General features: G+C 47.1%; 1 protein-coding gene across 2 annotated transcripts in view; it reads left to right on the top strand.

Annotated features, from left to right (window-relative positions):
• LOC144165221 (aminopeptidase NAALADL1-like) overlaps positions 1–25,611 on the top strand; it is a 105,068-nt gene that overhangs the window by 11,500 nt on the left and 67,957 nt on the right. For both annotated transcript variants that reach the window (XM_077695337.1, XM_077695336.1), the window contains 3 exons: positions 14,929–15,057; positions 15,861–15,955; positions 24,981–25,198. In XM_077695337.1, coding sequence (XP_077551463.1) covers positions 14,929–15,057; positions 15,861–15,955; positions 24,981–25,198 — 442 coding nt within the window. The remainder of the gene's footprint in view (positions 1–14,928; positions 15,058–15,860; positions 15,956–24,980; positions 25,199–25,611) is intronic.

Here is a 25,611-nt window from a genome sequence, read left to right on the forward strand (position 1 = left end):
TTGTATCTTGCCTTTCCGCCCTGTGAAGCAATGCTTACCGTATGTTTGCAGTACCACCACTTAATTCCGTCGGGTCCGGGTTACCCTGCAGGCGCTGTCGAACAATCAAAATCAACATGTCGAAGGGTTCAAAAACCATAAACCCTGAAGAAACGCGACACAAACGAAGGGAACACAAGACGAGCGCTTTAAACCTTCCAAAACCATAACACTGAAGAAACGCGACACAACCAAAGGGAACACAAGACGAGCGGTTTAAAAGCGCGACACAAACGCTCGCCATGTATTCCCTTCGTTTGTGTCGCGTTTTTTTTATATACCCCGTTCTATTCATACCTTCTTCCTGTGTCACCTGCAGAAGTATGCTTAACAATTCTGCGATTGAAAGATACAAGAGCAGGGCTAGACAATGTTCGTGCCAGTCTTTTAAAAGTTGCTGCTGATTTTTAGAAAAGGCACACATTATTCGTGTGTTCTAAAAGGGAGATGAATACTAATTTTCAAGTACAGGCCGATGTCTATTCTATCAAGTATCGGTAAGATTATCGAGCGGTTTTTCGTACAGCAGTTGAATGATTTCCGCGGGAAATTTGACTTCCTTCAGCCTAATCAACTTGGATTTCGCGCTGGTAGCTCGAGTAATCTCGCACTCCTTTCCCTAATAGATCATATTAAAAAATCAATAGACTCCGGCAGGCTGGTAGGCTCAGTGTTTATAGATGCCACGAAGGCTTTCGACACAATTATCATAATATTTTGTTCCATAAACGTGATTTGTACGCATAAGGGGCCCTGCACTTTCTTTTTTAAGGAGCTATTTAATTAATAGGGAAGGCAAGGTTTACAATGGAGAACATTCTTGTGATACCAAAAGTATATCAAGGGTCCTCTCATGGGTCACGTATTGGCCCCTTATTGTTTGTAATTTATATTAATGACATCGTGGATGATCTTCAATCAGCTCATTGTGTTCTTTACGCTGAGTGCACCACATTTTCTTGCGCCCAAAAATCGTTACCGCCCCTTGTTTCATTGCTAAATGGTGTTTTAAGAAAAGCGATAGATTGGTGTCACAAGAATCACCTTATTATAAACCCCTCAAAAACTAAATTTATGCTTAGATCGAAACAGAGGCGGGTCCCCTTTTTACCGGCGATAAATCTGGGTACTGACACTATTCATGTCTCTAACTTTGCCATTTTTCTTGGCGTTCACCTTGATTCTCATCTCAAATTTCGCAATCACTTCAATTACTTTAGACGAAAAACTGCTTATGGCATTAAAGCCCTTATTAGGGCTCGTCAGTTTTACACGTCACGCGCTTCTATCTCTGTGTTTTGCCCTTATTACAGCAATTTGACATATGGAATAGTTGCATGGGGTAATACGTATAATTGTCACATTTCATACATCCAACATGTCAAGAACCAAGCCATCCGCATAATGAGAATAGCTCCTTCTGTTCCAGCGTTAGCGCACTTCTTGGTAAAAATAACGTTTTGTCAGTTGGCAAACTATTCCAATATAACATTATTACTTTGTTCAAGCTGCTGACTAATCAACTTTAGTTCCACTTTATTGATTCAAGTTGTCTCACTAGTACCAACCCAACCAAATTCGCTTCAAACTACAATTACTTGCTTCCTTCAGTTTCCACAGATTATGGAAAAATGACTTCGCATTTTTCCGCTATTTCAAACTTCAATAGCCTGATGGATGCTACTAAGTCATTCGCATCTTTATCACCATTTAAAAAGCATCTTATGGTGTTTCTTTTGCAGTTTTGATTCGTACATAGTTTACATTTTACGTCTGTTTATTTTACTTTGTTGCATGATTGTTTGTTGTCGGTTTTATTTCAAATGTGTGTTTGCGGTACTGTACGGCTAGTGGGATACAAAAATATTTTTCTCACCTTCAGCATCAGCTATATTACAAATGACTCTGCTTCTTCTCTTCTTTGTTTCACTTTTTTAAAGGTGTGCAATACTCGCTCGTAGAACTGCGTTAGTTTTGTTTCAGTTGGGAAAAATTGTTTATAGATTTCGCTTAAATGCGCTGTTTCGTGTGCTCGTTTTTCCTTCACATTCTAAATTGTTGTTTTTCTTAAAATTGTGACGACATATAACATGTAGTTTGGTGTGTCCAGTTTTTTATTTGCGGAGCACCTTATGAGCGCACAATGTCCGTCCGCGTCCGTGCGCATAGCATTTACAATTGCGAGAAATGACACAGGCTCCGGCAGGATTCGAGCCTGTGCCTGGTAGACGAGACAGAGTTAGGGTAAGTCGTCTTACCCTTTTGGCAAAGACTTTTTTAAGTGCGAATGCACTTCTTAAGCGAGCCTGAATCGTCCGCCGCCGTTGTCCGCATAGCAACAGCTGCGGGTGCGCGCGCTCCTCGTCTTCCTCCTCGTCTTCCCTAGCAACGGGAGGAGATGGGCGCGCGCTACTCTCCTCCTCCTCTCTCCGCTCAGTGACTGCGGGTGTTGGGCGCCTCCTCTCCACTTCGGGCGGGAGAGCTCTCGCTCGCGTAGCGGGCGCTCCGCATTCCGACGCGTGAGGGCGCTCGTGTAGCCCTCGCCGTAACGGCGGGCGCTACTGTCCTCCTCCTCTCTCCGCTCAGTGACTGCGGGTGTTGGGCGCCTCCTCTCCACTTCAAGATCACGATATCCACCGTAATCGCGAAATCAACAACCGTGCATTCGCACTTACACACTCTCCCCCTCGGGGAAGTGCGAGGGAATTTTTTTCTTTATTACCTGCTTGGTACAATAGAACAAAACAAATGGATATGCTTACAAGCAGTACAAGGTAAAATAACACCAACCAATACACTGTGGCCGGTGCAGCTAAGTTGAAACCATCTCATGGTTACAGGGCCATCCAATAAGTGCATTCAGTTGGGCATACTTTCCTAGAGTTTGTACACATCTCGGATGTAGGTCACACTCTCAGTGAAGTAGTCTTTAGCAGCTCGCCCGTTTGGGTTAGCATGCCTGACATCCATACCGGTCCTTCATAAACTATGCAGGCTCAGAAGCATGAACATGTCCAAAGAGACACCGTCTTCATTATCGGCAGGCAAGAACAGTATACCAAACGGTGTGATTGGTAATGCCTTTCTAAGTGTTCTTTGGAGAATGTCCTAATTGAAAACGGCATCTGAACAATCCAATGATATGTGCTCAACTGTTTTTGGCCTGTGGCAAACACACAATTTACTTTCCGGGGAACAAAAATGCCTCTTTTCTGCAACCATGGTTTCACGGGCAGTGTTCCAGTGGGCAGCTGGAAAAAGAAACTTTTGGCTGATGCCATCACCGGCATCCTTTAGGTCCACGACTGTGAGTTAGCACCCGAGAGTCAAACAGCTTACTCCCTCGCCTGTAATGGTGCGCAGTACCTTAGGACCCCCCAATGTCCGTCTGCGTCCATTCTCGCGCAGACCACCATTAAGCGCAAATTAAGTGAAATTGGATTTGAGCCGTCGGTTGCAGTTTCATTTAGGGTGCAACTCGCGGCTCAAATCGAATTACGGTCGGGGCGCTAATCAGATGTCACTCGGGGCGGAACTTCGATGTCATTTCGAGTCCCCGTACTCCGCACCCTCGCCATCATCCATGGAGTGGAGATGCTGCCATTTTTTCTGTTTTCATTTTAGGTGCGGAGTACCTTAGGACCGCACAATATCTGTCCGCGTCCATGCGCATAGCATTTACATTCGCAAAAAAATCCCACAGGCAGCGACAGGATTCGAGCCTGTGTTTGGTATACCCCACAGAGTTGTGTGAGTCGTCTTACTCATTTTGCTACGACCGTGATTTTTTTTCTTTATTGCCGGGTTTCAACTCAAACCATAACAGAAGCCACACAGCACAGTATTCACAACATTACAAGGTTAAAATTGCCAGCCTGCAAGGTTAATATTGCAAGGTTAAAATTAGTGCTGGTGGATTGAAATCTGTTGAGATTTACCAAGGCTTCCAGGTCCCATAACCCTTCAGGTTGTTCGATCTGGGCTTTATATACATCTCTATAACGAATGCAATGCTCCCAATAAAGTACTCTCTCGCAGGGCGGGTGTTCGGGTGTGCGTTTCGTACAGACATCCGAGTCTTCCATACACTATTGCAGGCTTAAAGCCATAAACATGTCATATGCCACACCTTCAGCGTTGTCAGCGTTGTATGCCGTAAGGTGTGACAGGTAGAGACTTTTTTAAAGTGTGCTGGAGAATGTCCCAGTGAAAGACACCATCTTCACAATCCAAAAAAAATATGCTCTACCATCTCAGGTTTTCTGCACACGCGACAGTTAATACCTGAAGGGACAAAAAACCTTTTTCTTCCAGCCAAGGCATCACAGGCAATATGTTAGTGCGGAGCTGAAAAAATAACGTTTTTACCGATGACCTTACCGGCATAGCCTTGACTCTTTTCAATACGTCCTTGCTGGACCCTGAAGAGTACATTGATCGGTACAAAGGCGTCGGCAGTGTAACATCGACCAAGTCTTTGGACAATTTCTTACGTGTTAGAGTAAATAGTCCATGGAGAACCGTACTGTTAGAGAATTAAAAGCCTAGACGACCTCCCGCAGGAATCCTCGCACACTTGCTCCTCTTGTGTGATCCGCCGACACAACAAAGTCCGGCAAGGCATCTCTAGGTCGCACTTGCAACACTGTACGCAGAAAATCGTCACGTTGATCTCCCAAGAAAATAAACCTTGAGACAACTTGTCTCAAGAAGAGATGAGTGAGACCAACCCCACCAGTCTTAACTGAGCGAAACAAGTTTGTGCGGCTCTTCCGTTCCCACATAGAGCCCCAAACAAAGCAAGCAAACACTCGGTGTAGTTTTTGTACGCTTACACGCGACATACATAAGGCCTGCAGGACGTACCAGATCTTTCCCACAAGAAATAAATTACAAATGGTAGCTCGCGAAAATATAGACAGGTCATGTCCGCCCCATTTGGACGTTTCGTCTTCGACACATTGAGTTTCTACCGCCGAGTATTGTGTCGTATCTTGGTGGTGTTCGAGTGGTACGCCTAGGTATTTCACTGGCGTGTCGGTCCACTGAATTTTTCCAAATAAATTAGGCTTAGACCCCCAGTTTCCATGCAACAACCCGATACATTTGTTCCAGTTTATCGCACTGCCAGTCGTTATGCAGAACCTTGTTGCGTCCTTAACAGGAGCGTTTTATACTTTCTGTGTCAGCACAAATAGCCGCGATGTCTTCAGCATACGTGAGGATTTTTACTTCACTTTCGTGCAGCTTGAAACCGTGAATTGCATTATTGTGGAGCATTTTTAAGCAGAAGGGTTCGAGGTAGATTGCGAAAAGCAGGGGCGCCAGGCGACAGCCTTGCTTGACGGAGCATCGTATCGGAAAACTGGCAGTTACATTGTTGTTTACTACTAAACTGGCCTCACACATTGAGTAGCGCATTTTCACCCCTTCTAAGAGGACAGAGCCTACATTGACATGCCCCAAAATATCGAAGAGTATCTCATGGGATACCCGGTCAAGAGAGAGACTGAGAGAGAACTCTTTAATGTGGGCTGGAGAGGTCAGCTCTGATAGCGGCAGTGCTTGCTACGCCAGATGGAGATGATTACAATGCAGTGAAGTGAATGTGAGAGATCGGGAAAGCAGCAATAGAGAGAAAAAAAAAGTTAAATAAAAATGGCACGCAATGTAGTGCAAGGAAAAAAATCGACATAAAGTTAGGAAAAAGAAAAAAAAATTAAGCGAATGGAGCCCAGGAAATGCAGAGGAAGAATTAGAAAGATTTGTCTAGTCCTGAATCTCGCAAAAAATGCAGAATTTTTTTCAATAAATATGAGTCATTGTTGTTGTCCCAGGATCCAAGACAGTGACACAACTGAAGGCTTGCTCCGCGTTGAACACGAGACAGGCAGCTCACCGCTGTAACTCGCGCAGCGGAAAATCGTGGGCATATACACAACAAGTGCTCGGTAGTCTCGCGCACAGCGCACGTGGGGCACAGTGGTGAATCCTCCCACCCTATTTTGAACTTGAAGCTTCGGGTGTAAGCCATGTTGAGACGCAAACGATGCGGTACACCTTCATACGCTTTGCTTAGGTCGGGTGGAACACGGAAAGGGTCAATTCCATGTAGAGGTGAATATCCGCTGCGAGGGTGCTGCCACTTCAACATTTGCTCTCTCCAACCAGTTCCATAGATAAGGGCACAACCATCCTCTCGAGAGAAAGGAAGCTGTGTCGTGTTACGCAGAGAGTGGCCAGCGCTGGCGGCTGCATCAGATATTATATTTTCTTCTATTCCCGAATGACCAGGAAGCCATTGAAGCACGATGTGACGGCCCGCGCGCACTACCGCTGTGTGGATTTCGCTGATATCACATACAAGCTGACTGCAGTGGTTGGACAGCCTTCTTCGACCTTGCAGAGCACCCCGTGAGTCTAAGAAGATCACCCATCGTCGAGCTTGATGTGCACCAATGAAATGAAGGGCAGCCCTTTCAGCCGCTAGGTCAGTAGCGGTGGATGATGTTTTATGGCTCAGTTTTTTCCTGATTGTGCACTGGACCGACAGAATCCACACGCCAATGGCAGATGATTCGTCGGTCACTGAGCCATCCGCATAAACGTGGGTGTGGCTTGCATACGCGGTAAATAAATACTCAAGTGTGAAAAACTTCAGTGCAGGTGCGAGCATGGACGACTTTTTGCTTATTACAGGAATTGTCGTTATTATATTCCATGGTGCAAGTATCCACAGTGGAAATGCTGGCTTCACAGGTCGCTGGAAAGTTTCTGGAAGCAAGTCTTTTACATGCGATGCAGTGATGGCTGCCAGATGATGCGCATGGCACCGAGTGACGTGGCGTAGTGACGTTCGAAGGCACTCTTGATTGATTGATTGTGGGGTTTAACGCGCCGACGCAACGCAGGCGATGAGGCGCGCCGTAGTGGAGGGCTCCGGATTAATTTTGACCACCTGGGGATCTTTATCGTGCGCCAAAATCTCGTACACGCGGGTGTTTTTGCTTTTCGCCTCCATCAGAAAAGCGGCCGCCGCGGCCGGGAATCGAACCCGTGACCTCGTGCTCAGCAGCGCAACGCCTTAGCCACTGAGCCACCGCGGCGGGTACGAAGGCACTCTTGATGTTGAAGCAGTGACGCACCGAGCTCCCCGCAGTGTTCCAATTGTGGACGTGCATTTGGGAAGAACCAGGCACGCGCGTAGAGCTCTCGCCAGCACTGAATCTATGACCTTCAAATTTGTAGAAGACAGTTGATCCAGGGCCGGCAGGCTGTAGCGTAAAAGGCCGAGAAAGGCTGCCTAATAGAGTCCAAGAAGAGAGGAAACGGAGCATCCCCAAGATTGTCCACTCAGCATGCGCAAAATGCGCACAAAAGACAGAAGCCTTTCTTTCAACTGCCGAATATGGGGCGTTCAAGACATTGAGCGGTCATAGACGACGGAGAGAAATTTGTGGCATTTAACATAGAGTATCTGCGTACCTTCTACACTCAGCGTCTATCGTGAGACGTCACGCCGAGTGAACGCAATCGCTGCACACTTCTGAGCGAAAAAGATCAACCCGCAGCATCTCAGGTACTTTCGCATCGCCAGGATCGCTCTTTGAAGTACGGCACGAATGTTTCAGAGGCCCAGATGCAGATGTCATCTGCGTACAGCGAAATATTGACGCGTTGGGGAAGAACCGTTGGCAAGCGTATAAGGCATATGTTGAAAAGAGTCGGACTCAAGATGCCGCCTTGAGGAACTCCATGTGTGACAGGATGCTGGTCGTTGCGCCATCACTAGTGACCATTTAGACGTACCGATGTTGTAGGTAATCGCAGAGCGACTGGAACATACGTCCTCGCAGCCCTACGAACGTCATCCCTCTTCGGATACCTTCGTGTGCCACGCTGTGAAACGCTGCCTTGACGTCCAAAAAGACAGCTATGGTGATGTTTCCAGCTGCTTTTTGTCCCGAGATATCCACCGCCAGGGAAAGTATGTTATCCGTGCTGCTTCGTCCTCTCCTGAATACAGACATCTGCGATGGATAAAATGCCTTTTCTAAATCCAATTGCAAAATAGCGGTCTTCCCCTCTAATACGTCTACACATAATAAAATGCTTCTTAAGAAATGGATGTTGGCCGTAATTGATCTCCCCTTAATCCCACACGTTTGATGTCAACCTACAATGTATTATATAACCCTCTGTTATCTCTTTCCTAATATGTTCAATGAAAGTTTGTAGTCCACGTTTGTGAGACTAATAGGACGATACGCCGTGACTGATAATAGTACACTGGCTTCTTCTGATTTGGGGATCAAGACAGCGTGAGATTTCTTGAAAGACGTGGGCAGCTGTTTTATTTCGTATGCTTTCTCAACTACTCCATATAGGGCTATTGCTAGTTTGAAAGCTTTATAAAACAAGTTCCTAGAGCGTCGCGTCCGGGCGATTTGCCCAGGGTCAACTCCTCAATAGCACATTCAATTTCCGGAAGGCTGATCGGGGCTTCCAGGTTGGTTTTGATATCCTCGTCTAACTTTGGCATCAGCGGAAGAAAGTTAGTTGCAAAACTCCCTTCGGTACTGTGTGCCTGTCCCAGAAAATCCCGCTAGTGTTCATAAAAGGCCTGTTCTATATTTTCACCCTCATGCAATAACTCGCCACGGTAGCTTATCGCTGTTATTTCGTTGTACTTGGCGCACCTTTTTCCTCACCCAGCGAGCGTTTCGTGGGCCTTTCGCCTAACCATAACCGTTCCGTGCGTGCTCGTATTATGGTCCCTCTATATCGTTCCGCATCCTGAAATTCTAGACCTAGGACACCCAACTATCAACCATCCAGCAGGTCCTGGCGGCCCTCGAAAAGCAGCACCGGAGCGAAAGCTGCGGGGCGACGCCCTCCCTTGTGGGGCAGCGGCGTCCAACCCCGTAGGGAGTAGCGAAGGGGTGGTCCGAGTAGGGGTGACGTCGGGATCGACGAGTGGCTACGTCCGGGCGCAGTGTACACACTGTGTCTGTTGCAGGCATTCAACAAAGTCTTCCTTCCTTCCTTCCTTCCTTCCTTCCTTCCTTCCTTCCTTCCTTCCTTCCTTCCTTCCTTCCTTCCTTCCCTTATGCCGCCTTTACACTTGCTGGGCTGTGCTTCCATGCTTACAAGGAACTTGGCCTTGCAATTGTTCTTCTTTTTCCTTTTCGTTCTGATGTAATACAATAGCACTTTCAATCGCCCTAATTTTGACCCCTTGCTTGGAGTTTTCCTGAGAAAAAAGGCGTCATGCGGATCTCCGTAAAGCAGTTTTCCTAACATGTCTTTTATCCCATTTACGAATAAATGATGCTGCAGTAACTTCGCATTTAATTTCCATAGTTCCCATTTAAATGAACTATGTCTTTTCTTTCGTCCTATGAGCAAAGTGACTAGACTGCAGTCGGTGAAACTAACGGGCTTAACGCCATAGGTGTAGTAGGCGGGTACTAGTTCGGCGGAAATGTATATTCGGTCTAATCTGGCGTGACTGATGCCTTAAAAATGTGTATACTGCGTCGTATTTGCTCCCGCAAATATACAACCTGCATCTTCCAAATTTCTTTCTTCCATCATCGTACATAGCAACAATGAACTCGCGGCTCGAACCCGCGCCTTTGACGCTCTGTCCTCCGTTCTACACACACAGTTAACATCGCCCAATAACACTAGCATTCTTGGGCAGTCCAAGTAACACTCTAAAACTTGAAAAAAAATGCTTCGGTTCGTATTCCGCATTTCGAGCACACACATATAACCCTCCATTTGGTTTCAGATATGTTGAAATCACACACTATCACACGGCCCGAGGCACATGATATTACATTTTCAACTTCAAGGCCAATAGAACTTTTGAGAAGTAAGGCACAGCCACCTGATGTGCCTACGGCGTGGCAAATACAAACACGGTAGCCCGCTTTGAAGGGTAACACCATGTGATCCGTCTGCTCCTGGCTTTCAGTTTTGGTTTCTTGGACTGCGAAAACATCCAAGCTATGTTCCGTACATAGGCGGCTCACCTGGTACCACCACACACCTGAGGAGACCTAAGGAGTCTGCGACGCCCACGGCGTTGCCGCTGGCCTCCACTCGGGCGGGATGTGCGGTTTGGGTCGCAGCGTCGCTCGTCGCCACGTTGACGCTTTCGCTGGTGGCTCATCCAGGGCTGCGTTCTCGTTGTTCTGAACCCCTCCGTCTACGATATCTCGTTGGCGCTTGGTGACGACGCCCCTAGCTGCTGCGTCTGAAACCTGCATTCATCTCGACCTTCATCTCGACAGATGAAGAAGCCGCCGCCGCGTTACCTTCGTTCTTGACAGCGTCAACATTCTCAGTGCCTTCTGGGGTAACTGAACGGAGTATCTCCTCCGCAGTGTTTTCTGCTGCCTTGCCGTCATCAATTCCTGGGTGCTGAGGTATTGTAAACGTAGACAAAGTCACGTCACCTGCTCCACCCGCAGCTTCCTCGGCGTCAGACTCGTTCATTAGATGCTCGGACTTTTCCTCGCTTCCTGCTGGTGCCATCACTCTAGCGTATGTAGGAACGCAGTTAGCTTCGGCATGGCCGAAACGACGACAAAGTGAACACTGAGGAACACGGCACTCACGTCGAACGTGCCCATGCCGGTGGCACCGGCAGCAGAGTGGTGGTCTCCCGGGAACAACGACGAGGGCGTTGTCCTGGGCAATGCGCAGCTGGTGAGGCAGGTCGTCCGGTGTGACCCCTGGCTTGAGCTTCAGGGTGACGAGGCGCGTCGTTGACCCTTTGTTGACACATCCAAACACTAGCCACTGTTCTCGCGAAACATCGGTTACATTCCCGTACGGAGCAAAAGATGCCCGCACCTCCCCGTCCGGAACACCGTGAAGGACCCAGTGCAATTTGAGACGCAATTCCTGGTTGCTTGGGTCGCCGAACAGGCACCGACGCGCTTTCAATTTGATATCACCAGCATCCAGTATTTTCGTCACTACTTCCGCACTGCTGAAGGTAACTGCCCACACGTGATTCGTTTGGTACGCCCCCAAGGCGATAACCTCGGGGAGCAGTGCCAAATGCGCGAGGGTGTCCCGAAAATCTTCTACGCGATAAGGGCTCGCTCGCATATCGCCGTGTAGAAAAAGTGTTCAAAACGTACTGACCGGTTGGCAGCTGAGGCAAAAGTACTTAATAATCCTGCATGTCTTCTTCGTACGAAACCCTGTTACCGCGGCCCGTCTCGGTCGCAAAGACCGCCCCTTTATCGGAGCTTGACATTCACCATCCGCACGCTGCGGCAACCGGAAGTTGAATCCCCGGTCACGCTACTCTCCATGACCGTAAATTAGTACCTGAGAGTAAACGGCTTACTCCCTTGCCTGAAACGGTGCGGAGTAGCTTAGGACCTCCCAATGTCCGTCCGCGTCCATCCGTGCGCACACCACCATAGAGCGAAAATCAGGCGAAATTCGATTTGAGCCGTGAGTTGCAGTTTCATTTAGGGAATAATCAAGGTGCAACTCACGGCAAGGTAAATGTAACTGGTAGCGAAGCTTCCATAGAAGCCCATACGTTCAGAAAATGGCGGTTCTTAAGCTGCTCATGGGGCTTAGCGCCATCTGTGTGAGGAGGGAACACTTCCGGCGGAACAAAAAAACAGGATGTGACGCAAGATCAGGTCAGAAAGCGACGTTATTTTGGTAGCATTAGCGCCAAAATTTGAGTTCAAAATAGCTTTAGCAGGCCTCTGATCCCTGAGGGCTCATGTAATTGCCATCTGACGCAAGTTGGCGAGCCCTTGGCGTGTGTGCTTGAAGTCAACGCCAGCTTAACTAGTACAGACTCGTGACTGTCGTATGATTCGCCTGGGTGTTTATAAAAACATCTTGCATTTTCTCTGAACTTTTATTCTGTATGCATGCCTTCCACTGCTTTATAAATGCTGTTTATTTTGATTGCAGTGGGTGGCAAACCGGGAACCGGACACGTACCCTCCGCCCTTCGCGCCCCCCTCCCACCGACTGGAATTTTTTTTTTCTGTCTTGGGATACAGACCGCAAAATGACACTCGACCACACTCTCCGGCCCCCCTTTCATATCAAAAACGTGCCCACTACTTACCCCGATACAAATTTCTACCAACGCCACTGCTGGGTTTAATTGCGTCGCACATACGCAGGTTGCGTGCGTGCCTTAAGTATAGATCAAGGTTATATAATGCGTGCTCAGTTTGTGTACTTCTGTTCTAAGAGAAAAAATAACGCATAGTCATGCTATCATCAAGACATTTGAATTTTATTCCAGGATAAACATAAAACAACTTTACCACACTGCACAAAATCAGCACGTATACAATAAGTACAAAATGTTCGTGGGCACTACATGTATTATGATTTTCCTTACGCGCCGAAAAATTGTCTTTACCCGTAACACATAGCATTATGAGCAATGAAAGCGTCAACAGCAGAACTACTTCGAAACAAGAGAAAAAAACTAAGCACTGCATCTTGACGCAGAAAACCGGGCCGCAGGAATGCCGATTCACGAAAGTGCAGCGAGCACACCGCAGCTGTGCCGGCGTCTTATGAAGTAGACATGGGTTTCTACAGAACTCAGGATTCACGCCGGCAATTTCATGGTTGCATTGTATAGGCAAGTGTCGCAACAGATAAGTAAAAGGAGGAAAAGTGGATCAATGCAAAAGAAAGCCACGGCGGCATGTAAAAGCACATAGCAGGAAAGATCTGGCAGTAGCGCAGCACGGAGCAGCACAACACAGTACTGCGATGGAAATAATGATTGCGCATACAAGTGCGGGGAGCAACGATCACAACAAGCATTGTAGTGCAATAGAGGAGGCACTGATATAGACAATTAAAGTGACTCGTTTAAATTCGAGTGGTACTACGCTGCGAAGTCCTAGAGTAATTGACGCCACTTGGTCCGAGCCAGCCTGAGGTGAAATCAAGAGATAACTGTGATATAACAAAGCTGTAGACCATTTTTTTTTCTAATCACCACCACGTTTCCTTACACAACCCCCGTGCACGTATTAACAGTACTGTAGTTTTGCGTTACCTGTGGAAATGAAAGTAAAATGGTGCAGTAAAGCGCCAGGCGTACGGGAGTTGCTGTTGCAACCTTGTACAGCACATCGTTTCCGTAGGTACCGAGGAAAGCGCTCCGCTCCAACCGTTGGCAGCATCGTCCCGTAGTTCACCGTGCCCGCCGGGCACGGTATTAAGCGTGTTCACCGACGATACAACGCACCTAGCAACTCTACGCACAGCAAAAATTACGGTGCACACCGAATTAACAAGGAAAAACGAATGCAAATGCGCACCACCAAAACACGCGAGGGGCGTTTCCTAGCAGACGAACTTTAGCAGCGCCTTTCCGAGCACTACAAGGTCTGCATCACAGAGAAATGACATGTGCCATTCTTCAGAGGGCGCTACAAAAAAACGTTTTTTAGAATGAACAACATTTTCCTAAACTATTTGCACACTGTGCCTGAATACATCTGATTTAGAAATAAATATCGTTCGTAAAATATCAATGATGTCTTATTGTTGAACAAAACTTGGTTTTTTGTTACTAGCGTTTGTTCCCTCCTCACCTAGTCGCGCTCCTATTGCCACTCCCATAGGCCCCCATGCTGATGTCGCTGGCAATTGGTTCTGAACCGCTTTTTGCCCGAAGCTTCGCTACCATTTATATTTACCTTGCTCACGGCTCAAACCGAATGACGGTAGGGCCATAAATCGGATGTCACTCGGGGCGCAACTTGGATGTCATTTCGACTCCCCCTACTCCGCACCCTCCCCATTATCCATGGAGTGGAGATGCTGCCATTTTTTTCTTGTTTTCTGCCCTTTTCTCTTTTGTATTTTTCTTCTCATTTTTTAAATAGAGTCTGCCTGGTAATGTTCTGACATGAACACTTGATTTGTATTGCTCTGTTGTTACTTTATCTCTATGAGTGTAACTCTGACATTTGTGACTATTTAAATTATGCTTAGCTGCTTTCACTGTATTTTTGCTATGTAATAATATATCGGGGGTCCCGGTGCAGTATCAAGTATGGCACCCTCGTCTGGGTATATTTTCACATGTAACCTTCCTCTTTTACAAGAGTCAATTAACTTCTTCTTCTTCCAAAAACTCCAGTAGGAACCTCTACGCGTGGTTAGCGCGCCGTACGCGTCAGATATGTTATCGCCTGCCGGATGTGACTTTCAGTCAACCAAAAAAAACAGTAGTTTATCTCTTTTCAACATTGTATATCCCACGCGGGATATGAAATGTTGAAACCACAGATATTCTGGGTGATATGCTAAAGCATTGTTTACCAGCGCAATGGTCGCCGCATGGTGTGAATTTGAAAGAGGAAAATAGCCTCGATAGGAAATCTTGTTCTTGAATGGTAAATCTTGGTTTATTATAGTAATGGTGGCGAAGTCTGTATGCCTTGGGCAGATCTGTGGACGAAGTCAATCGTGATGCTTTATCAGCACGCTACCTCGGCAAAATGCATACGCTTCTAGTTTTGCAAGGGCACAGCTTTTGTCCTCATTCAGTTCTGCTCTGCTTATTGCTGCTGTAACGCCTCACACACATGTATGCGTTAACGTGCAAAGGCGACCCGGCATGTACCCAGTCCCTAAATACCATTCTATGGCTGTATTTAGGACAAAAAAAAACCTTTGCGGCCCAGTTTGAGCTCTAAAATAATAGCAAAACCGGCGAACTAGGCGTTTTGTATATCAATTAGTTGCGGCTACGTCGCAGGCCAAAACATTACAGGTTTGTTGCTGCCGATTCTGTGCCGGTTCATAACAGTTCTACTGCTCGGAGCAGCTTGCTTGCATACTTTTGCCACAATGCAGGTTCAGTTGGTTAACAGCACTACAGGCGACGTCACCTTCGAGGCCTCCACCCGGGAAGAGCCAGTTGATGGTTTCAACACTGACATTGGATCGGCTTTCTTGGCTTTCTCACCACCTGGAGACGTGTTGGTAGGCTGCATTACATGTATTGTTACGGAAGTTGTAGTTTCGCGGTATTTGGCATCATGTTCCGAGGACTGCGATATTGCGCACTCTGCAATTGCGCCTCCATCGTCTATCAATCTCAGAAAGTAACAACGCCTTCACAACACGTACAGGTGACCACAACCAGCCTTTTGTACTGGGCTCTGTTTGCTCATGTTAAATTATAAACATTTTTCTTCGTAATTAATACAGCGCTGATGGTAGAACTATGATTCCTCTTTTTTTCCGCATGCTGTAGAAATGTCTCCCCACACCTTTCCAACTAAGAACGTGTTGGTATCTTTGTTCCAGACAATTTAAATTTATCGCTGGATTGATTGTGCTTGCTCAGCGGCATTGACACTTTCTTACGCATCATATGTTGACTTCGTTGTATTTAGGCTCGATTGGTAAATGCATTCTACATATTTCACATTCCACATTAGTAACTTGTATTAAAAGAGCCAAGGGCCAGGAGCAAACACAAGATGTTCGTGAAAGGCGATGGTCGGACGAGCGCAGAGTACTGAACAGGGCTTATTAGTGCACTTGAACATTTGAATACCGATTCTAAGACGACAAAAAACCCTCACGTAAAAATGCCGATTTATAGTATTCTGACATAAATTTCAAAAATTAAAAACAATTTCTTTGAAATTTTCGGCAATAGTCAGAGCCTTCGTCCTACAAATCTCGGCAGACCTGAAACCCATTGTGCACCAATATATCTCCGGAATTTAGCGGCTGAAGTTTATTTTAGTATGGAAAACGTTTGTCCCTTCCAACAGGGGTGCCTTGTGTACGTCAACAGAGCGACACATCAGGACTTGGATCAAGTGGAAGCGTTGAACGTCACCATATCCGGTTGCGTCTGCCTCGCCAGGTTGGTAAGCGTTCTCGGTTGTGAATGCGGTGCATTGAGCGCCGACGCAAGACGTTTTTTGTCTTTATTGCCTTCTTTGATGGGATGCCAAACAAAACACACAAGAAAATGGTTATGTATACACTAATTACAAACAATAAAACTGCAGCCCTTCTTGGGCCGGTGAGGTGATTTCAGTATTCGTTCATTACCAACAATGGTTTAATTGTGGGTAGCCACTCTGGTTTAGAGGGCTGAAGTTTCTGTGTCTGCACAAAAGAACCTATTGACTTCTTGAAGCACTGTCGGATGGGTCTGGCATATGGGTCGGAGTAGCGTATCGCCTTCCTGTTTCTCCAGATGCTATGTAGTCCGTACAGCATAATTGTGTCAAACGGCACACCGTCCTCATTTTCAACGTTCAACAACCTAATACTGTAAGCATCCACAGGCAAATCTTTTTTGAGTGTTCGCGGGAGGATGTCAAAACGAACACCCCTGCCCAGCAGTCCAAGAACACATGCTGAATTGTTTCTGGCTTTCCACACAGAAAACTGCCCACCCCATGGCACAAAACATCCCTTTTCCTCCCTCCATGTCTTTACTTCCAGTGTTCCAGCATGGAGCTTAAAAAAGAAAGATTTCACTCCACCTGGGACCGGCATTCTTTTAACTCGCTTAAGTACATCTCCCTCTCGCCTTAGATTATACCTGCTGCGTTAAATGGGCAATGGCAACACACTCTCGACGATATCTTTGTACAGTTCCTTCCGACTCACCCCGCTTCAATACTCTAACGGAAGACTTGCCTCATAGCGCCTGCGCTTCCCTCCGAGCGGCACGATAGCCTGTGTGGTAGCCGGTGTGACGGCGCGTGCAAGGTCGCAGGCCAGTACAGGCCCTTCGATATCATACTGGTGTTTCCCGCATTAAGAGGTGCCCTTCAATTCAGTGGCATGTTTTTCGCCTGCATCGTGTGCTTGCAGACGTGCTGCGTATGAAAGCTCAGGCGCACTCTAGTTTTTCAGTCTCCCGCCCCCACCCCCCCCCCCCCCAAAAAAAAACACACATTAAAGCAGTTCCACTCCACGTCAAAGCTGCAATGAAAGTGTGTGAAAGTGATGAGCAGTGATTCACCAAATGGGCTGTTGCGCCATCTCTTACCAGTTTCAGCATCAGCATGACGTTGATATAGAAATTAGTCAAGAGAGGGATCCACAGCATATGTAAAGACCTATAAAGATACACTGATTTGAATTAGCGTTTTTTGGGCACTCATTGCCTTAAATTGCGATTTTCTTATTTTCTGTTATTCTGTACTTATTTGCGGCTTAGCAACGGGGGTCACCTTTGGCAACGGCCCAATCACCTTTGGCAGCCCAATCACTTTGCAGCGCAATCACTTTGCAGCGCAGCCCAATTCTTTGCAAATGAGTAACGCGGGCCTCTGTGGAGAGGGTGGATTAGGCTTCGACTTCGTAACGCGAGTGACCCAGGTTTTATCCGTACCAGGGGAGGCGGTGGTCTTTTCGAAGCTTCTGTTTCGGTACATGACGCCGCGGGACCACGGTGGCTAGAATGACTCCGAACGGGCTACGACGACAAGCCAGGCCCTTAAAGTGGCACGCCCTAAAGAAGACGCTTACCATTCCGAGCGTTCGTTTTCTGCGGGCCTTCCACTCGCGTGCGCAAGGAAGGAGGGGCGGGGAGGGTGTAGATAGACTAGTGAGGCGAAAAGCGAAGTAGAGTCAACGTACGTGAGAGGCGTAACTTTCATGATATTGTAACTGCATTTTGAAAACTCGAACCAATCGGACGTACTTTCAAAAAATGGCTCGTGATTACGATACGCCCTAATACGATATTTGGGCGCAGCAGCAGTGCGCTGCGGCAGCGCTCACTCTTGGGTTTTCTCGACGGCAGTGATGATGAGCCTCTGCTTCCGCTGCGCGAAGTGCGTCTCAGGGAGGGACCGCGAACTGCGTCTTAAGCGAACGCACATCATAGTCACGCGCCCGCCTTCCTCACATTTTTCACCAAGCGTCGCGCTGTCGAGCGCCTCGTACGGGCACAGCATACTGCCTCCTCCCCACCTCTACCGCACACTTTGGGGAGCGCTGGCTCGCGCAACCACAGCGAACCTCCTACCCTTCCAATTTCGCGACACTCTCCTCATTTGCTTTCTTTCATTGTTCGCTTTTTCTTTCACTTGCCGGTTTTGTCATTCTTCACTCGGTTACGCCGACAACGTGGTTCAGCCCAGAGACGGCCGCCAAAGGGCTGCGCCATAAAACCCGAGAAACCTACGCATGGGCTGAGCTTCAAAAGGCAGAAACCCGATGGCGCTGCACGTAGCGAAGGCAGTGCGTTCCGGTCATGGTATTGTTTGTATCCCCTATACCAGGGGCCGGCAAACTGCGAATTGCAACCTACGGGGCTCATGCGGCCTCCAGCATATCTAGAGACATCCCCCCCCCACTTCCCCCCACTGGTCACATACCATCTGAAGGGCGACAGGCCAGTTTGTACCTCGAATGGTGCAAGACGGGAGTCTAGAACAGCGAAATAATCGCTTCCTGTTGGCATAGTCCACCATCTTTACTCTGAGCCAGCGTGCTGTCCAATAATATTGTAAAGTCGCAGATTTGTTTTTTGTTTGCCGCTAAAGCCCCCCTTCCCGCACCCTATTTGCCTTCCCGCCCTTTGCCGTGTCGGCTGCATGCAATTTCTGCCCTCCAGCTGAAGAGGTTGCCGACCCCTGCCGTATACAATGAGCTGACCCCACAGACTAGTCGGAACATTCACCAGATGTGGTGCTCGTGCATGCTACACTTGGTCAGTGCGGCACCGCTGGATTGGTGGCTAGTGCTCGTTGTGCAGTTAGGTAGCCGGAAGTGGGCGGTCCCGTTGGCGAAGGGCTTATTCAGTTACAGTTCACGGCTCTTTCCGATTGCCACCCGTTGGTTGCTCCGTCCCATATATGCGCAATGTAGCTTGAGTTAGTGGCGCGTATCTAGACAGGTGAACTTAACCGTTCTCTAATATTCTTGCGGGCAGAGTGCGGGCAGTACTTTGTTCGTAGGACCATACCAGCTCGCAATGTCCATGTCATACTGCATACAGGCCGACATAGCTGGTCAATTGTAAACGTTTATCGGACAGCTGCAGAAATACTTGATATATTTTATCAATGAAATTCAGGCAATAACCCCATAAAATGAGTGATCGGTTCATTCGGACACATTAAAACTAAGGAGTGACCTCACCCGATTCTGGGAATCGACGTTCATTGGAAACCTCTGAAATTTCGCCTCATTTTCTTCGTAAAGATACACCATCTGTCTGTCAACGTATCGTGCGGGCTTTGACTCCCTCATTGTGCAATTTCGGTGGAGAAATTTTAAGTTTAGCTGCTAGGAAAGGTAAATGTGAATGTTTCTTTCAGACAACCGAAAAAAATTACAGGGGAGACGTTACTGAGTAAACATCGTAATGGACACATAAAAACATAACAGAAGCGGTTGTCTTCGCGGGATGCCAATAGATACAAAGCCCGGCTAGTAATTTGCAGTGAGTGGCACCCTCGCATCACAACTACAGCCCAGCATTGGCACCTGGTGTGGTCTAACTTCTGGGCGGTATTGATTCAGCGTTAAAAGGTTCTAGCCTGCTATCAAATATCTGTACTACAATGCAGCAGTCTGTACATAATTCGCATTGATCGGTGTGGTCTGTGCCGCCTCTAAAGCGGGCGCAGCGCGGCACAACCACTGTTCTGTAGCAGCAATAAATGTGCTCAGCAAGCACAGGAAATAGAATAAGTGAAAAATAAAAAAATAATACATAATACAGAAAACAAAAAAATCTGTAAAATAAAAAAAGAAATATATAATAAATAAAATAGTGCAATCATAAAAAACATCATAAAAGTAAAAATGAGACCTTAAAATTATACAAAAAAATGGATAAGCAATGCCAGTACGTTACAATCTTGACGAACTGCAATCGGTAAACAGTACTACCGCCTCAACAGCGCAAACAACTCGCGGGGCAATTTTAAAAAAAGCAGCCGTTAATTTTAACGCAAATTTTCAAACCACCTCTTCAGAAACCCAGAACACCCCACTAGAAACCGCAACTTGTTTTAAGAGCACCGCCATCCGTCAAGCCTTACTGAAAGGCTTGAATCAGCGGCGGTTTCAGGCTTCCTCGCGGACACCGCACACTTCACCGATGGGCTTGTAGTCTTGCTCTGGTAGGCATTCACCTTTACTCGGCTTTGTGCGCGCCATTTCCTCGCGAAGTCAGCATCGGATTTCAGAGCAAGAAGTATCGCAGAATGACCTTTCGTTGAAACGAAAGATAGAGATTATCGCAGACTTCGAGAGTAGTCACTTTTCAAAAGCGACGCTTGCGACGTTGCACGCCGTCCCAAGAGCATACTGGCTTTTTCGGTGCGCTGTGTGTTGGCGGCGCTATGAAAAATACGTCGGCGAGGGGTAAAACAAGCAAGCACAAACTTGCTTTCTCCAAGCCAATACATCGAAGCTCCCGCCGTATTTTGTAGCCAAATAATCTAGGTGAAGTATTCACAAGTTAATTATTTGCAACAGCGATTGCAAAAATCATTCGCTGTAGAGACGAGGAAGACCAGTGACTGCGTAGCACAGAAAGCGTTTAATAAAGAGATAGAAGTAGCACGCGCTCAGAAGTCTTCTTGCTCTTTGTTTTGAAGCGCCTGGATGATGACATTTAACATCCACTGCTTATTTTGTGTACTAGAGTGAACTCCCACGGCGTAGCACATCGCGCAATGCTGACAGCATTCTCACCTTAAACGAAGCTCCTAAAAAACCGAGCATATTTATCTCTTCCACGACAATTTGTTTAGGTCCACTGCATACCAAAAATGGGAAAGCGGTAAATTTTTCAACGAAGTCGCAAAAGTCTATGTATCAAGTGCCCTGACACCTATAACCAACGTTACTAGAATAAGCTCAGTTTCGGAGCTCCGCATCCCCGCCAGCGGAGGAGGGTGGGCCAAACGGCGGTCGCGAGAACTAGCGGCGCTGCAGTCAAGTCTTGCGCTACTCCCGGCGCGTCGTCTGCTTCGGCGGCGGGCGGCCGCTGCAGCCGACCGCGGCGGGCCGCCGCGCAGACGTACCGCAGCAGCTTTCTAGTACTGCTATTGCTAAACTTAAACATCTATCATCTTTCCAGTCGACTAGCTTAAACGCCTTCGTCCTTCTAGTCGACGTTACCGCATCACATTTGTGCACTGTTTAAGTGGAAATGCGTTGAGCCGCCTGTATGCACTGACCTGGAAGCGCAGCTCATTGGCTAGCTAAGAATCGACGGACGGCCTATATTTTAACTGTCTACATTGCGTTTAACTTGATTGATTGTGGGGTTTAACGCGCCGACGCAACGCAGGCGATGAGGCGCGCCGTAGTGGAGGGCTCCGGATTAATTTTGACCACCTGGGGATCTTTAACGTGCGCTGAAATCTCGTACACACGGGCGTTTTTGCTTATCGCCTCCATCAGGAAAGCGGCCGCTGCGGCCTGCGTTTAACTTCATGTACGGTAGCTTCTAATCCAATTACCCCTTTCAGCGTAGTTTTTATAACTACTGCGCCGTCTTACCTCGACAAACAACGACCCAACGAGTTTGTGAAAGCAGTGACTTTATATGTGCTTTTATCTCTACGCGGCAATAGGACAGTTTTTCTGAATCTCGTCGGTGCAAGGTCCCGTTAACCAGCTTCCTATGGAGAGTTCCTATGCTCAACTTTTATATCCGCTGGGCTTGTCCCACCTCATCTCGTCTTTGTGCACTCTGTGGTGCATACGAACATTAGATCACCAAAGATGAAATTTCGATTTACAGTTCTTACGCTCAGTTAATCTGTGACAAACGCACTCGAATTTTGTGAGTTGACATTAAAGCTTTAATCCGCAATTTAAAGGTGCTCATGGTACGCCTGAATTCACGAGGATCTTTGACCGCCATTTTGATGTTTTGAACTCAAGAAATCCGTTCAGCTGGTCATACAAGACACCTCTCCGAAAGGCGAATCAGGCTTCAATGAAGAATTTTTTTTTTAAGAAGGCTGAATTGTACATAACATGACACAAGGATGCACAAGAAAAACCAGTGTTTGAGGGCCTCAGGAACACTGTATTTGCAGAACAACTTATATGTATGCACGGTGTCAGCACCTTTTGATGTGTTTGTGGCGACGGGAAGCTGCCGAAATCTCTCACGCTCAAGACGACTCAATGCCACATCGAAAATATTTTGGTTGCGTAAAAAGAAAAGGGTGGCTAAAACAACAGATTACTGCCTCCCAAAGCAGCTGTTTACAGAATTACATATGGGCCGTACGCGATTACATATGAGCGAATACTCATTCAGCCGTTCACGGTGTAAGGCATATTTGCTCGAAACGTTCCAGAAGAGAGGCACAAGGAGGAAGCAACAAACGGTACACAAATTTTTTTCACCCCAGGGTCTGCACAATTTCAAAAGAAAAAAGTTACACACAATAAAAGAGTAACCAATTAAAAAAACTGCCTGATTTATCACAACGTAGGCTATGAGGCGACTTATACAAAACGCACGCACTTAAAAACCGCAAAAAATACGAAGCCATACTAGCTAGCCAGCTTCCTTCAATTGTGGTTCTTATCTGTCGTTTGCAGATTTTACGAAATAATAGACTGTCTGCTGTGTTCATACACCGTTGTGCGTGCAAGTTTTTCCGGTTGATTTCAGTCGGAATGGGCTGAACCTGATTATTGAATACACGTTGGCAATCTTCTTCGGCAAAACTTAAATGTGATTGTCGAATGCATCGCAGTTCAACAGATGAGGCTCCAACTCAGCAAGTAATATTTGTTCAAACAATACTGTCAACACCTCACTATTGGCGCTCACTTTTTGCATATAACGGCTGCATTAAACGTGTAGAACATTAACCCTTACATTAAACCTGTAAACACTAAACCCTTTTTCCACGACGCGGCGCAATTTAAAGAAGTATTTCGATGGTGCCACGAGACCACCGTTTGCTTTCGCAGAAACGACTTCTGGAAGCTCAGTGGACATCAGTGTAGTGCAGTATTCATTGGGGGATGTGCCTCTATATACTTTCCGTGCCCCAAATACTGCTGTATATAGCACTACTACAGAGAACAAGCGAAAGGCTTGTGTGGAAGTCGACCCGCTGGGTGTTATAGTTATCATCATTAAGTATCTGCAACAGCGATGATCTTCTTAACGAGGCGAAAGCTGTTGGCGTTTCAACGAGGTTTTCATCACCTGAGGGGCAGAGATCAGTCACAATATCGCGAGAGGAGTTTCCAGTATCTGGTGATGCAACTTCTGTTCTACTAAAAAGACGCTTGTATGCAGCTGTAAATTGACAGGCAGTAGGGCTGTTGTTTTAGCCGCCCTTTCCTTTTTACGCAACCAAAAAATGTTTCGATGTGGTATTGAGACATCTTGAGCGTGAGCGAATTCGGCAGCTTCCCGTCGCCACAAACCCATCAAAAGGTGCTGGCATCGTGCATACATATAAGGAGTCCTGCAAATAGTGTTCTTGAGGCCCTCAAACAGTGATTTTTTTTGTGCATCCTTGCGTCATGTTATGCACAATTCAGCCTTTTCAAAAAAATTCTTCATTGAAGCCTGATTCGCCTTTCGGAGAGGTGTCTTGTATGACCAGTTGAACGGATTTCTTGAGTTCAAGACATCAAAATGGCGGTCAAAGATCCTTCTTAATTCAGGCGTACCATGAGCACTTTTAAATTGCGGATTAAAGCTTTAATGTCAACTCACAAAATTCGAGTGCGTTTGTCACAGATGAACTGAGCGTAAAAACTGTAAACCGAACTTTCATCTTTGGTGATCTAATGCTCGCATGCACTACAGAGTGCACAAATGCGAGATGAGGTGGGATCAGCCCGGCAGAATATAAAAGTTGAGCATAGGAACTCTACATCGGAAGCTGGTTAACGGGACCTTGAAACGACGAGATTCAGAAAAACTGTCCTATTGCCGCGTGGAGATAAAAGCACTTGTAAAGGCACTGCTTTCACAAACTCGTTGGGTCGTTTTTGGTCGAGATAAGACGGCGCAGTAGTTATAAAAACTACGCTGAGAAGGGCTTAGAAGCTACCGTGCATGAAGTTAAACGCAATGTAGACAGTTGAAATATAGGCCGACCGTCCCAATGAGCTGCGCGTGCAGGTAAGTGCATACAGGCGACCTAACGCATTTCCACTTAAGCAGTGCACAAATGTGATGCGGTAACATCTACTAGAAGGACGAAGGCGTTTAAGCTAGTTGACTGGAAAGATGATCGATGTTTAAGTTTAGCAACAGCAGTATTAGAAAGCTGCCGCGGTACGTCTGCGCGGCGGCCCGCCGCAGTCGGCTGCACCGGCCTCCCGCCGCCGAAGCAGACGACGCGCCGGGAGTAGCGCAAGACTTGACTGCAGCGCCGCTAGTTCTCGCGACCGCCACGCGGCCCGCCTCTCCGGCGGAGCTTTCAAACTGAGTTTATTCTAGTAACGTTGACCTATAACCATAAAAGACAAAAAAACAACTCCGTCGTCGATGAAAACGCTGGCTAGGAGAGGTGAGATAAAATCAGAACCACAACAAATAAATACCATAGAACTACGAATGCTAGATGCTACATAGCATTCATCCATAATAATTTCAGGGCACTTTTTTGCAAAGCTTGGGCGCTCCGTATTGAATAAAGGTTACTTGAGAAAATAACCTGGCGAATCACACTTTAACAAACTTCTGAAGCTTTACACGAGCCACACCATGTTTTGGATTGGTCTGGCAATGACAGTGCCATTCAGGCGCAGGGATTCATTCTATCTTTGATTGTAAAACGTGTGATCAATTTACCCGTACTTTCACTGCCTAGACATTGCCTACACCATGTAGTCTTTTATTCATGTTACAAAAGTATTGCTTCGAAAGAGCTGGCTACCCTGGTCGGCGCCCCTTTTGTGCGGCTGCGCAGAGAAGGGGGCTCCACACTAGCCTCGAAGGCTTTCAGCTGCGCTCGGAGAGGAGCTGTTGGCCTCGTCGTGTTTCCTGACCACTACTCGGACGAAGATGACGGGACGTCATCGTCGACAAAGGCGTTTCCGTTCGGACCTCGCATGCCGGACACCCTGATGCGCAGGGACACCATGATGCACGTGGGCGACCCGCTCACCCCCGGGGTGCCTGCGATTGGTGAGCACCCACACGTGACCCTCCTACCTTCGCTGAAAGTGTGTACTCAAACCTCCAAATACCCAAATGGCAAACGAAGAACGAAATCAGGCACCGATTTATCGCGCGCTAAGAAAACACATGTACGAACGATTTAAACGTTTGCCGATGCGTGGTTTGTGAGATACAAGTATACTGTTCTGCTCCTTCACGATTGATGCGTGTATTGTCTCATCTGCAACCGTGGCTTTTTAGCGCTTTTCAACCGCTTAACACAGGGGAAGCCCGATTTTACGCACGTGCCGTGTGCCTGGAGATCTTATCAGAGCTTCTCGGTCGTCCAACCGTTCTGCGGGGAAATGCATTAATTTTTTGGCAGGACGCCATCAGTCCAACAAAGAGCAATAAAATTATGTTAAGCTGTTTTCATAGCG

The sequence above is a fragment of the Haemaphysalis longicornis genome, unplaced genomic scaffold (genome assembly GCF_048455015.1).
Source record: "Haemaphysalis longicornis isolate Haplotype H1 unplaced genomic scaffold, Haemaphysalis longicornis Haplotype H1 scaffold_14, whole genome shotgun sequence".
Classification (NCBI taxonomy): Eukaryota; Metazoa; Arthropoda; class Arachnida; order Ixodida; family Ixodidae; genus Haemaphysalis; species Haemaphysalis longicornis.